The sequence below is a fragment of the Penicillium riverlandense genome (genome assembly GCF_028828495.1).
Source record: "Penicillium riverlandense strain IBT 135883 chromosome Unknown utg000008l_segment0_segment0, whole genome shotgun sequence".
Lineage (NCBI taxonomy): Eukaryota > Fungi > Ascomycota > Eurotiomycetes > Eurotiales > Aspergillaceae > Penicillium > Penicillium riverlandense.
The window spans coordinates 1,901,296-1,912,407 of NW_026643199.1; the positions used below are offsets into that span (position 1 = coordinate 1,901,296).

An 11,112-nucleotide genomic window follows, 5' to 3' on the forward strand; every position below is an offset into this window, starting at 1 on the left:
CCATGCCATTTCACTCTCTCCTCCAACTCACCCGACTTTCGCGGTGATGCTTGCGCGTTGATCCTGTCCTGCCTTGCTATTCCGAACCATGGCCTTCCCCTACATCGACACGCCACGCACCGAAATCGACGGGAACGCGACTTACCTGACCAACGGCTTCCGCAGCGCGGGGCGCACGCATTTATCGGCGCTCGACTCGGTCGAAAACTCCTTCCACACGCCTTCCAAGGACAATGATGCTTTAAAGGGATTTGATAATGGCCGGCGACGCGCCTCCGGGGGCACTAAACTCAACACTCCACGCGCTACGGGCCCCAGGTCAACAAGAAGCGCGTTGAGGCATCTCCCCGCTGCAGCGCCAGCCAAGGGCGAGTTCACGCCGTTGATGAAGAGCGCGACCAAGAACAATTACCTCAAGAATGTGTCTACAGCCCGGGGGACGGACGGGCCCAAGACTCCGGCCTACATGCGAGAGGGATACCGGAGCAACGGCCACACGCCGGGCCTCCCTGCGATGGACATGTCCGATATATACGAGGAAGACGCGACAGTCGATGACGCCACGCCTGTTCCACAGGCTGTCAGCAGCAGTGCGCAAAGTACACCACTCCCGACACTTCCAGGACGCGACGGGACAGGACTACTGGGTGATGGGCAGAATATGATGACTCTGAAGGAGCAGGAGCGGGTGGGTTACAACCTCTTCCTCTCGCGAATGGCCGGGACTAACTGTCACAGATCATTGATAGACTCGACAAGGACAATTGGAACCTGAAGTTGAAGATCCACTACCTGGAGGAGCAGTTAGAAAAGGCCGGTCCCGAATACAACAGCGCGGCATTGAAAGAAAACACCGAGCTCAAAGTCCTGCGTCTGACGATGCAACGAGATATATCACGGTACAAGAAGAGTCTCGTGCAAGCAGAGCGCGACCTCGAGGATTACCGTCTGCAGCTCATGGAGATGAGGGAGAAAGCCCGCCGGAAACAAACAGACGAGACATTTCAGCGCGAGATGGATATGCTACGAGAAGAGGTCGAATCGAGGGATAGCCATGTGAAGGAGCTGCGAGAGGAACTTCGACAAGCCAAGGACCAACAATCTCAGGAGATCGACAAGCTCCGAGATGAAATCGAAGACCTCGAAGCCGTGCTTAGAGAGAAAGATCGGGCCATCGAAGAGCGTGATGAAAAGCTCGACGACTTGCGCGATGGCGGCAATGAGGATGGTGCGGTCTCGGAGCTTCAGGCCGAACTAGAACGCGCAAAGGACCAGATGCAAGAACTTCAGGACAGCCTCGATCATGCCAAAACAGAAGCCAAGGAGGCAGCGGAGGAGGCCCAACTGGCAGAAAGAGAGAAGGAGCGCGCCGAAGATGACCTGAGAGAGTTGCAAGACGAGATGTCCAACAAGTCTTTCACGACCAAGGGGCTTAGTCGTCAGCTGGAGGAGAGAGCCGACAATCTTGAAGAGGAAGTGCGCAACCTCCGACAAGAAAACGATTCCTTGAAGGCCGACGTTGAAAGCAAGACAGAGTCTGTGACTCGCCTGGAAGAACGCCACCAAAATATCCAGCAGGAGTTGAAGGGCGACACCCGCAAATTGCTGGACGACCTTGACTCCATCAAACGCGACCGTGATTTTGCACAAGAAGAGCGCGAGAAGTTGACTGCACGGCTTCATGAGGCCCTCAACGAAATACAACACGCAAGACAAGATAAGGAACTCCTACAGACTCGCCACCAAACATTGACGGATGAAATGGATGGGTTGCAACACGAACTTGTCCGCTCGCAGGCCAAGATTCGTGAACTCCAGCAGGCTGTAGAAGATCACGACGGACAGAACCGCAGGAACCACAAAGAGGAGGTTGACCGACTGCAGGATGAGATTGAAGCCCTTCAGCACGAAATCGAGGACAAAGAAGGCCACTTTGCGCTTGAGCACGATCGCTGGGAAAGCACGAAGCGAACCCTGCAGTCACAGAAAGATCGAGCGGAAGAGCAGGCAAATGGCTACAAGCGAACCATCGAGAGGCTCCAGGAAGCAGAGCATACACTTTCAGGGAAAGAGTTCCACCTTCAGGAAGCTATCGACAGCGAGAAGCAGCGCCACACGCGAGAAGAAACCGTCCTGAACCGTCAAATCAAGGATCTTGAGGATGATCTCACATCCAAGAGACGCATTATTGATGAGCAACGAACCGATCTCTTGAACGCGAAGGAGGAGCTCCGGATATCTCACCGTGAGGAGCAATCTCTCAAAGAAAAAGTACAAGCTTTGGAGGATGAGATTGTGGTCCTGCAGACAAGCCTGGCAGATGAGCAAGAGTATGCCAAAGGCCGGCTACAGAAAGGATCTTCTGATGTGGAAAATCAACTGCACAAGGCAATTGCGGACAGACAAACCCTCCGTGATCAGCTTGCCAATGCTCATGTCGAACTGCATGACCTCCGAACGACGGTGGCCGAAATCGAGACTGAACGGGACGAGCTCCACGCTCAACTCGACCGGGCCCAGAATCCAGACGATTCCATCCGGTTTGATCGTGAGAAGCTTGACCTCCGGAAGTCGACAGCACGCCTTGAAAGCGAGCTGAAGAGGCTGAAAGATGACAAATCGGCGCTCGTGCAGGCGAAGGAGACACTTGAGAAACAGCTTGGCTCCGAGATTGAACGTGCTACTGCGGAAGAGGGTCGCCTTTCAGCTGAAATCGATCGTCTTCAGGATAAACTGCGCACTGGAGCTGGGGATCGGGCACTCATCCTCTCCAAACAACGCCTCGAGCGCCGTGTCCGTGAACTGGAAGCACTTCTGGAGCAGCAGCCACCACCACTGGCGGACAATGAACAGTCACATGCAGACCTTTCTCTCCTCCGCCACAGTCTGGATGCCGCTCGACAACGCGAAAAGATTCTTCTCCAGCGTGAAGCGGAACAAAAGGCTTCAGCGCGTGACTTCAAGTCGCGTGTCGCAGAGCTGGAGAAGGACCTCCATAGTGCATTGATGAACAAATACGACTCGCACTCCCCGCAGCACTCACCGTCTGACAAGCTTCACGAGGAACTGCGGAGTCTCAGGAAGAAGCTTTCCGAGGCACACCGGGCCCTCAAGGACGTCAAGTCCAAGAACCGGGATTTGGAACGCGCCGCCATGAAAGAGGAGGACCAGAAAGATCTTCACGAACTGCTGAAATCGTCAACCCTCGAGGCTGAAGCTATGGCACTACAGGTGTCCGAACGGGATGCACGCCTGAACGAGCTGAAGACTCAAGTTCGCCGGATTCGTGAGGAACGAGCTTTCTGTGTCCGCAAGGCCGAAACCGCAGCCAAGGAGTTGGAAGCTCTTCAACTACGCTACGATGAGGTTGTAGCCAAAAACTCCACTCCCAGCAAGTCCAGACACGAGAAGGAAATGCGCGGTCTGGGCAAAGAGATCATTTGGCTTCGTGCGCGTCTGCAACGCGAGGAGAAGTTCCGTCGCGACCTGGCCTGGAGTAAGGGTCTGATGGAGCTGGGCGAGCGTGTGCGAGTTGCATGGTATGCTTTTTCCTGCTCGGCATATTTCCAAACTAGACTAATATGATATGACAGCAACGAGGCCGATCTCCGCATGATCACTGATATGGGCGTTCAAGCTCGCGACCGCAAGCAAGGCCGCACGCCGCGTCGGAAACTGAGGACGGCCATTTCACTAGTAGTCGCCGCTGTGCGCATGAAGCGGATGGGCCAGGAATGGAGACGGACGAAGAAGCTGGGCGAGGGGTTGAAACGGGCGAAGAGCGAGCTGCTGAAACGCCGCGAGAGCTCGGGTGGTGGCCAGTTGCTTGCGTGATGGATTCTGTTTCTTTTCTCTGTCTTTTCTCAGCGTTTTTCCTTTTGCCATGAGATCCCCCTACATTTCGTGTCTGGTATGCAGGTCGTTGGGAGTTTTGAACTGTTTATGTGGTGCATTGGGAACTTGGAATTCGATGAGCATTTCTCTTTCTCTGTTTGCTTTTTTGTTTCCCGCTTGTTTGTCTAGTAGATCTAAACTGTAGAGGGTGCAATGTTTGCATGCCTCCTTTTTTGCGGACCACCACGACAATATAAACCCTTCCACCTCTCCTCTTCCTCTTTCCTCTTCCACCTCCCGCAATAGCAGCCCTCTCACCTTCATCCTTTTATATGTCCGCATCCACGCTGAGCGAACTCGGGTACTGAAAAGTTTGTTCCGCTGAAGCAGTCTACATCGAAGTCTATACTAACACTCTACTCTGCTACACAGCAAGTGCCCACAGATTTACGTGACGGCTTGTTTATATTGATGCTTTGCAACTGCGAAGAGATGCATGTTATCAGCGGCATAAGTGTGTGGGTCCATTATTGTCGATGTTCTGGCTTATGATCGAGATTGGATTGGCATGACAAGACTATATATATCCTGGCTGGCCTTATTGAAACCGGTGGGGTGTTAAGCCAATCACTCTCACGCAGCACAAAACAGTCTGGCAGTCGAGTGTCCCAGTGATTGTCATATCAGGACTGCTTCTATATCAACCCTCAATTGTGATTGAATCGAATTCTGCATGTGGGTTGTACCCAGTCATCACCCGGTCTGCGTTTGCGCGGCAACTCAGACCAGCCTCAAGCCTCGCGCGACGGTTGACCCTAGATGGGCACAGACGCATAACGCCGTGAACATGTTCAACGCGCTGCCTCGGCAGTACCCAGGATCGTTCGCTCATATCCCGAACAGCCTGCACATCGGTTGGAGCGTGGCCGACAAGAACGTCTGGAGCGCCGAAATTCGACCCTCTACTCAACAGCAACAGATCCAGATCGTCACTGCGCCTCTGACCGCTGAGGCGAGGCGCCTCATCGGGGGTCTCGTGATTCCGACTCTGCCGGGAATCTAATAGGCCTACCGTTGAATGTGGGTGGAGATATCAGATTCAAGGTCAGTTTTCATGAAGATCATATCATTCAAATAATCATTGATAATGTGATAGCACATCGACTAAGGAACTAAGTTCTTGACTGAAAACCGCCCACGACGTCGTTTCCTTAACTTCCGTTTTCTCATCTCTTACTTCAATGCGAAGAATAACAACTACCAGTAGTTCACTCATCAGGTGGAAGTCTAAGCGCTTCTGGCCTACACTCGGCCCTTACCTGCGAAAGTCAACTCTTATTAGTCTAGCACGCTGTCACTTTTGTCCATTTTGGGGTCCGTTCTAGAACAACGCTGACCGCGACCAGCCAAATGGTTGCGTACCGCGAGCGGACGGGGATCCCTTAAGATCGATCGACAACGACGTACGTCAGCAAGCCAATGTTCTATGTTCAGTTGTCCAACGATCCTTACCTAGGCTGGAAATCCCTTGGGTTAAAAGTCAGGACTGAGCCTTAGCTGTTATAATTTGTCGCCTGTATTATCCTTGGTTCTCGTGTTATTGCTGTTAGATAAGTGTCTTCGTATACGAACTGTATGCCCTCCCGTTCCGGATGCATGTGACGTCAGCATAATACGAGTTTACAAATGCGACCACATTTATTGCCGCATTTACGTACATATAGACCCATTCAGTTTGACTGTGGCTCTATATTGAATAAGTCAAGCCAACAATGCAGATCACAGTTGTACCAGCGAGCACAAAGACAGGTGCAGCAACCATCAGTTCGCTACTCGGCAAGCCTGTGCAGATTCGTGGAATTTATAGGGATCTTTCCAAAGTCCCAGCTGAATTTTCTACACAAGCCAATTTCTCTGCCATCGAAGGCGATGTCTCAAATGAGAATTCACTCAACTTGACGGGGTCTGATACTGTTCTAGCCATTATACCGCCCGCCTACGACGGTCGAGATTTAATTGAACATGCCGAGAAAGTTTCATCAAACATCAAAAGTGCCATTGAGACGGCCGGTAATGTCAAGAGACTTGTTCTGCTCAGCAGCGGCGGGGCTGAATTCAGCGAGGGTGTTGTAAGTACATCCAGACCCTAGAGCTGATACTTCTCTACTAATCCTGAACTCAGGGCGAAATCAAGACAAACAACAAAGCCGAGGAAGTACTACGCGACACAAAAGTGCAAAACATCATCTTTGTCCGCTGCGCATTCTTCATGGAGAACTGGACTATGAACCTCGACACTCTGAAGGGCCCAAATCCATTTTTCTTTTCGACGATCACGCCCGTAGACTACAAGATTCCTATGGTCGCTATCTCAGACATTGGCGCTACTCTTGCGGAGCAGCTAACCAACAAAGAGTCCTTGTCGAGAAAACCATATATAGTTGAACTCCACGGTCCTCGAAAGTATAGCCCGCTTGACGTACAAGCGGCATTTACTCGAGCCCTTGGAAAGGAAGTCGAGGTGCGACCCGTGGAAAAGGACAATCTCCGCCAGTTCTACGCGCAGATTTTCCCTCCCCAGATTTTGGATTATTGGGTCGAAATGGCGACGAGTATCCTGCCTGATGGCAAACTGGGTACAGAGTACGTGCTCCGCTCGCACGCCACTATTCTTTATGGGCACACAGATCTCGAAACGGCCATTGGGGCGAGCTGTGGAAAATAATCAGTATCATGATACTCTTGCATCCAATGTGGCCTACCCCCGCCCAGAGAACGATGGCGCATCTCGTCAGGAACAAATCGTCAAATTCAATTAGAGATGAAAAAAATATACAAAAAGAAGACCTAATAATTTCCCAAGAAAGGTGCTTGGCGGATCCATTTTGGCTCCGAGATTTCATTCAGTACCCACATCGCAAGGCTTCTCCGAGAGAGATTCAAACCGCCACGGTGTCCCGGCCCTGCGTATCCCGCCCAGACAGGGAGGTCTGAAGGTCCATCTGTCAGATGGGGAACTCGGAATATAGTCCAGTCCTGTTCGGCGGCGTCTCGGCTCACTACTTCTGCGATTCGCACCATCTCTGCATCTCCTTGAGGTACGAAAATTTTGGGCATCACGCCGAAAATAGACAGGCCCCATGTGGAAATATCCTTCCCAGTGATCCAGAAGGAAGCCGTCGACAAGACGATTAGCCGTGAGACATTATTCGCTTTCATAGCACGAATGATGGTCGGGAACGAATCTGCAATTGGGGTTTCCTTGGGACGGAAGATGATAGCAGAGGCCGAAAAATAAGCGCCTAGGAACGAGACAACGGTCGTGATTGATTGTGATTTCATGACAGAGTCGAGGGTCTCAAAGTCAGAGAGACCGCCAACAACAATAGAGATACCAGGCTGAGATTGGAACTCTGATGGCAACTTGGAAGGCGTGCGGACGTAGAGCGTCAGGTGAGGTGGGTTTGGAAGCGAAAGGGCCTGTTCAACAAAGGCGAGGCCTGAGCCACCTAATGCAAATAGTTAGCCTATACGTTTATCATGCTAGCTTCAAGTACGTCTGCAAAATAACAGAAAGTACGGTGCATACCTGTTGCCCCGAGGACAAGAATCCTCTGAGAGTCCATCATGAGTACGTTGTCGTATCTGTGGGATAAAGGCGTGAAAAGCAACCTGACTTATTCAATATACGTTAGTCGTGACCATGCGGCCACTTAGAGGCGCTTAGTTACTGCTTGCATCGACTCTCGACACGCCCCTCTGTACTGCAGTCGCCTTATCAACGGGTGGGTGGCGTTGTGGGGTGGTCGTCCGCAATTGGTCCGAAGCTTTGTCAGTCTCGATACCCCGAACCCCGAGGATTTGTCAGTCTCGGCGCTCTTGAGGGCAAATAATCAATCAACTGACCAGATAGGAGACGCTGCACGTGATGCCTTTGCCGGCCTTCTATAAAAGGCCGGTGGGTTATTGCGTTCAAATCTTGGATTGGATATAGCTTAGACAAGCTTGGATTTTCAGCCTTGGTGTCACCATACCTGAATAATGGCCGATCTTTCAATAAAACCCATCAAGCTCTACGGCGGGCACCTTGGTCCCAACCCGCTAAAGATCGCAATTATTCTCACGTTGCTCGAGCTGCCTTTCGAAAAAGTTTTCATCGCCTTCAACGAAGTCAAGAGCCCCGAGCATGAGCGCATTAACCCCAACGGACGTCTCCCGTCAATTTACGATCCCAACACCGACTTGACCATCTGGGAGTCGGGTGCTATCATTGAGTATCTGATAGAGCGCTACGACACGACTGAACCCCGCAAACTCAGCTTCCCGCCGCTTAGCGCAGAGGCTCAGCTAGCACGTTCATTCCTCTACCTGCAAGTTTCAGGTCAGGGTCCCTATTACGGACAGGCCTACTGGTTCAAGAAAGCTCACCCGGAGAAGCTGCCTAGCGCGATAGAGCGCTACGTGAACGAGGCAAAGCGTGTCACGGGCGTACTTGACAAGTGGCTCGCGCAACAAAAGGAAACCTATCAGGGAGATATTGGGGAGGGACCTTGGCTGGTGGGCAATAAGCTATCGTACGCAGACCTGTCATTCATCCCTTGGCAGAAACAGGCACACGAGGGTTTTGTCGAGGACGGGTTCAATCCCGAAGAGTTCCCTCACGCAAAGGATTGGTTGGACCGCATGGTCAATAAGGAGCAAGTAAGACCAGTCCTCGAATCAGCCGCCCAGATGATGGCAGAGAAACGCAAGCAGATGCAGGAAGAGGCAGCCAAAGAGAAAGGGACCGGCCAGTGATACAGAGATGGAACCAGGAACTCCCCAAGTCACTAGACTCTATCTAATCCTTTCTGGCGACTCCAGCAAGCAGATTTCAGGCCTACTTGTACTCAGAATGAAATTAAGTCTATCTTCTTCTAAGTGTAAAGACTTTTTCACTTTTTCTTCTTTCTTTTTTCATTTGGGGGCATATGAAACGCGAACCATCAAGTGGATAGTGTTTCGACTACAGTATGATCTTATATCGACCGGCAATGCGAACTGATGAATTCTAGTGACCATCCTACGATGTGAGCAAATCCAGGATTTGTAAGGTTCCGGTATTAATAGGTTCTCCAAGTTTCTATTTGAAATCTTATGGTTTCCGTTGTCTATATCCATACCTACGGAAGGATGAAATTTAGCATAAGTCCTTAAAGAGGTTTTCCTCCTCACTCGGAGTCGTGATTCCATCAACGCGCTTTATGTGGTCTAGCCGTGACGCTCCGAAGGGCGGACTTTACTTTGTAGGCAATGAGTTTGGCCCTCACCACCTGCTCGCGAATTTCCTGGAACATCGCCTGACAGCCATGATCTTCGGATCCGCATCAACCTAGCTCTATTGCGGAGGATCTACCTGGTCGCTCGAATACCGAGTCAAGAGGCTGCTTCGGCAACAGAGAACCCTCCCCTTGACGGCCAGCGTTCGGTGCTTTACAGCGTTGGAGATATTAATTGAGGTGTTTGCTTATTTCCTTTACATTTTCTTTTCGGAAAAAGAAGACATCAATCGCATTATATTGCACTGGAACCACCCATTTCTCCAGGATCAGATCAAATTGCGTAAAAAAAGATGTGCAGCAACGGAGCTGTATGACGCATGCGAAAACCCACTGGGTAGTAAAAGACGAGAAGAAATCAAGAACCGCACATAGGAAGGATCCCGGCACCCAACAGGATCTGGAGTGCCACATCCAAGGGATAGCTCGGTGCGGGTGGTGATGAATTGTATCAAGACATAAAGCCATTATCGTACATCGGAGACGGGCATCAAGGGTGGTGTTTCTACCCACAAGCAGAGGCAGAAATAGTATGTGCATATGTACGGACGGTACGGAGCAGTGGTAGGTAAACCGGGATGAGTTCCCAACTCAGCCTGTCCATGATTCCGCCCGTAAAGAAATCGCTCATTTGGCATACCTAACGGAAGAGAAGCGAGTCAGCCATAGATCCATCCACATTTGAAGAAGAACACAAAACTCACGGCTTCCGCTTCTCAGCACCCTTCTTCACCTTCTCATCCTTGCCCGACATATCCCACAGCCGAGACTTGTACGCAGGGAATGAGGTGTGGTTCCACATGTTGACGAGGACACTACAATCACCATAGTCAGTCATCACTCTTTCTTTCCCTTCTGCGTTGTATGGCTCACCTCTGCGTAGTATCCTTGTACTCCTCGTCATTAATCTCCTTGACCTGCACCTTCATTCCATCCTTCGTGATGGCGATATTCTTGCGCTCCATCTTCTCGCGGGTCGTCTTGCTCACGCCCTGGGCGATCGTGTAGGCGACATACCCCACTGCGGCGAGGATACCGACCACGACGAAGAGGATGATGAGGGGGAGGATGTTGTGTTTGGCCATTTTGGGGTCTGTCTGTGTCTGTGACGGGAGTGTGGAGGAAGAATCAGTTGTCGCAGCTGATCGGAAACAATGACCCGCCCCAGAAATTGTTCAGGGGTTTCAGCTCATCCAACGGTTCTGTGCCCCACTGGGCGAATCACGACGTACTTCGCATCACGCGAGCGGAGCAGTGACTAAGGGGTTATGTAAGTCGGTCGAACTATCCTCTGGACTGCTTTAACTACATGGTTTTATCAAAACAATGGTCTGTGAATAGAAGAATCAAAAACTGAGAGTGAAAAAGAAAGATTTATGGATGTATAGCCTCTGTGGTATCAACAGATCTCTACATCCGGCGATCCGCGACCCGATCGGGTCCTCTGCGTCATCATGATAGAATCCATAACTAACCACCGTACAGCTGGGAAAGACCACATTGTAATCATTACTATCTTCCTGTCTACAGCTAGAAACTACTCGCGATATGTGCGATATGCCCTTCTTCCCCATCCTCCCCATCTGCTTCCAATGCGGCACGGATCAGAATCCATGCCACTGTAAGGTGGTTGGGCCGACGCTAGGTGAGTCGATTCTTGCTACAATATTAACTGCTAACCTTCTCCTGCTCTGTAGGATTCCTCAGCACTGTTGTGGCTGCGGTAAGTGAGGCAGATATTCCTTTAGCTCGTGTCTAGTTAAATGATGAACAGGTGGTCTGCTGGCCCGCTTCAATCTTCTGTGGGTGCGGCTTGACCAAGACGGGAAAAGAGTATGTCTATCTCAGTTTCCCCGCCTCGTTTGTGTGAAATGGAGAGCTGATGTGGTTATGGTCACTAGTTTGCTGGGATTCCCTGTGCACCTGAACGGACAAGTCAGTAATGCAATACCAATTTGAC

The 11,112-nt window shown here is 51.1% G+C and overlaps 6 protein-coding genes across 6 annotated transcripts; 4 read left to right on the top strand and 2 right to left on the bottom strand.

The window, feature by feature from the left end:
* Window positions 1-88: 88 nt before the first annotated feature.
* On the top strand, window positions 89-3,834 carry N7474_009773 (putative spindle-pole body protein (Pcp1); the record flags this gene model as incomplete). The annotated part of the gene is made up of 3 exons (XM_057201183.1): window positions 89-688; window positions 739-3,539; window positions 3,594-3,834. 3 exons carry the CDS (start codon window positions 89-91, stop codon window positions 3,832-3,834), a joined length of 3,642 nt encoding a protein of 1,213 aa, XP_057049170.1.
* Window positions 3,835-4,567: 733 nt separating this feature from the next.
* On the top strand, window positions 4,568-4,897 carry N7474_009774 (uncharacterized protein; the record flags this gene model as incomplete). The annotated part of the gene is made up of 1 exon (XM_057201184.1): window positions 4,568-4,897. One exon carries the CDS (start codon window positions 4,568-4,570, stop codon window positions 4,895-4,897), a length of 330 nt encoding a protein of 109 aa, XP_057049171.1.
* A 709-nt stretch (window positions 4,898-5,606) lies between these two features.
* N7474_009775 (uncharacterized protein) lies at window positions 5,607-6,559 on the top strand (the record flags this gene model as incomplete). The annotated part of the gene is made up of 2 exons (XM_057201185.1): window positions 5,607-5,963; window positions 6,017-6,559. The coding sequence occupies 2 exons, from the start codon at window positions 5,607-5,609 to the stop codon at window positions 6,557-6,559; spliced, it is 900 nt and encodes a 299-aa protein (XP_057049172.1).
* A 122-nt stretch (window positions 6,560-6,681) lies between these two features.
* Window positions 6,682-7,460, bottom strand: N7474_009776 (NAD(P)-dependent oxidoreductase; the record flags this gene model as incomplete). Its single annotated transcript, XM_057201186.1, has 2 exons — window positions 6,682-7,343; window positions 7,424-7,460. 2 exons carry the CDS (start codon window positions 7,458-7,460, stop codon window positions 6,682-6,684), a joined length of 699 nt encoding a protein of 232 aa, XP_057049173.1.
* Window positions 7,461-7,875: 415 nt separating this feature from the next.
* On the top strand, window positions 7,876-8,631 carry N7474_009777 (glutathione S-transferase family protein; the record flags this gene model as incomplete). The annotated part of the gene is made up of 1 exon (XM_057201187.1): window positions 7,876-8,631. One exon carries the CDS (start codon window positions 7,876-7,878, stop codon window positions 8,629-8,631), a length of 756 nt encoding a protein of 251 aa, XP_057049174.1.
* Window positions 8,632-9,858: 1,227 nt separating this feature from the next.
* On the bottom strand, window positions 9,859-10,237 carry N7474_009778 (uncharacterized protein; the record flags this gene model as incomplete). The annotated part of the gene is made up of 2 exons (XM_057201188.1): window positions 9,859-9,967; window positions 10,026-10,237. Coding segments are annotated over 2 exons (321 nt in total), but the record flags the coding sequence as incomplete, so codon positions are not given.
* Between the last annotated feature and the right edge of the window lie 875 nt (window positions 10,238-11,112).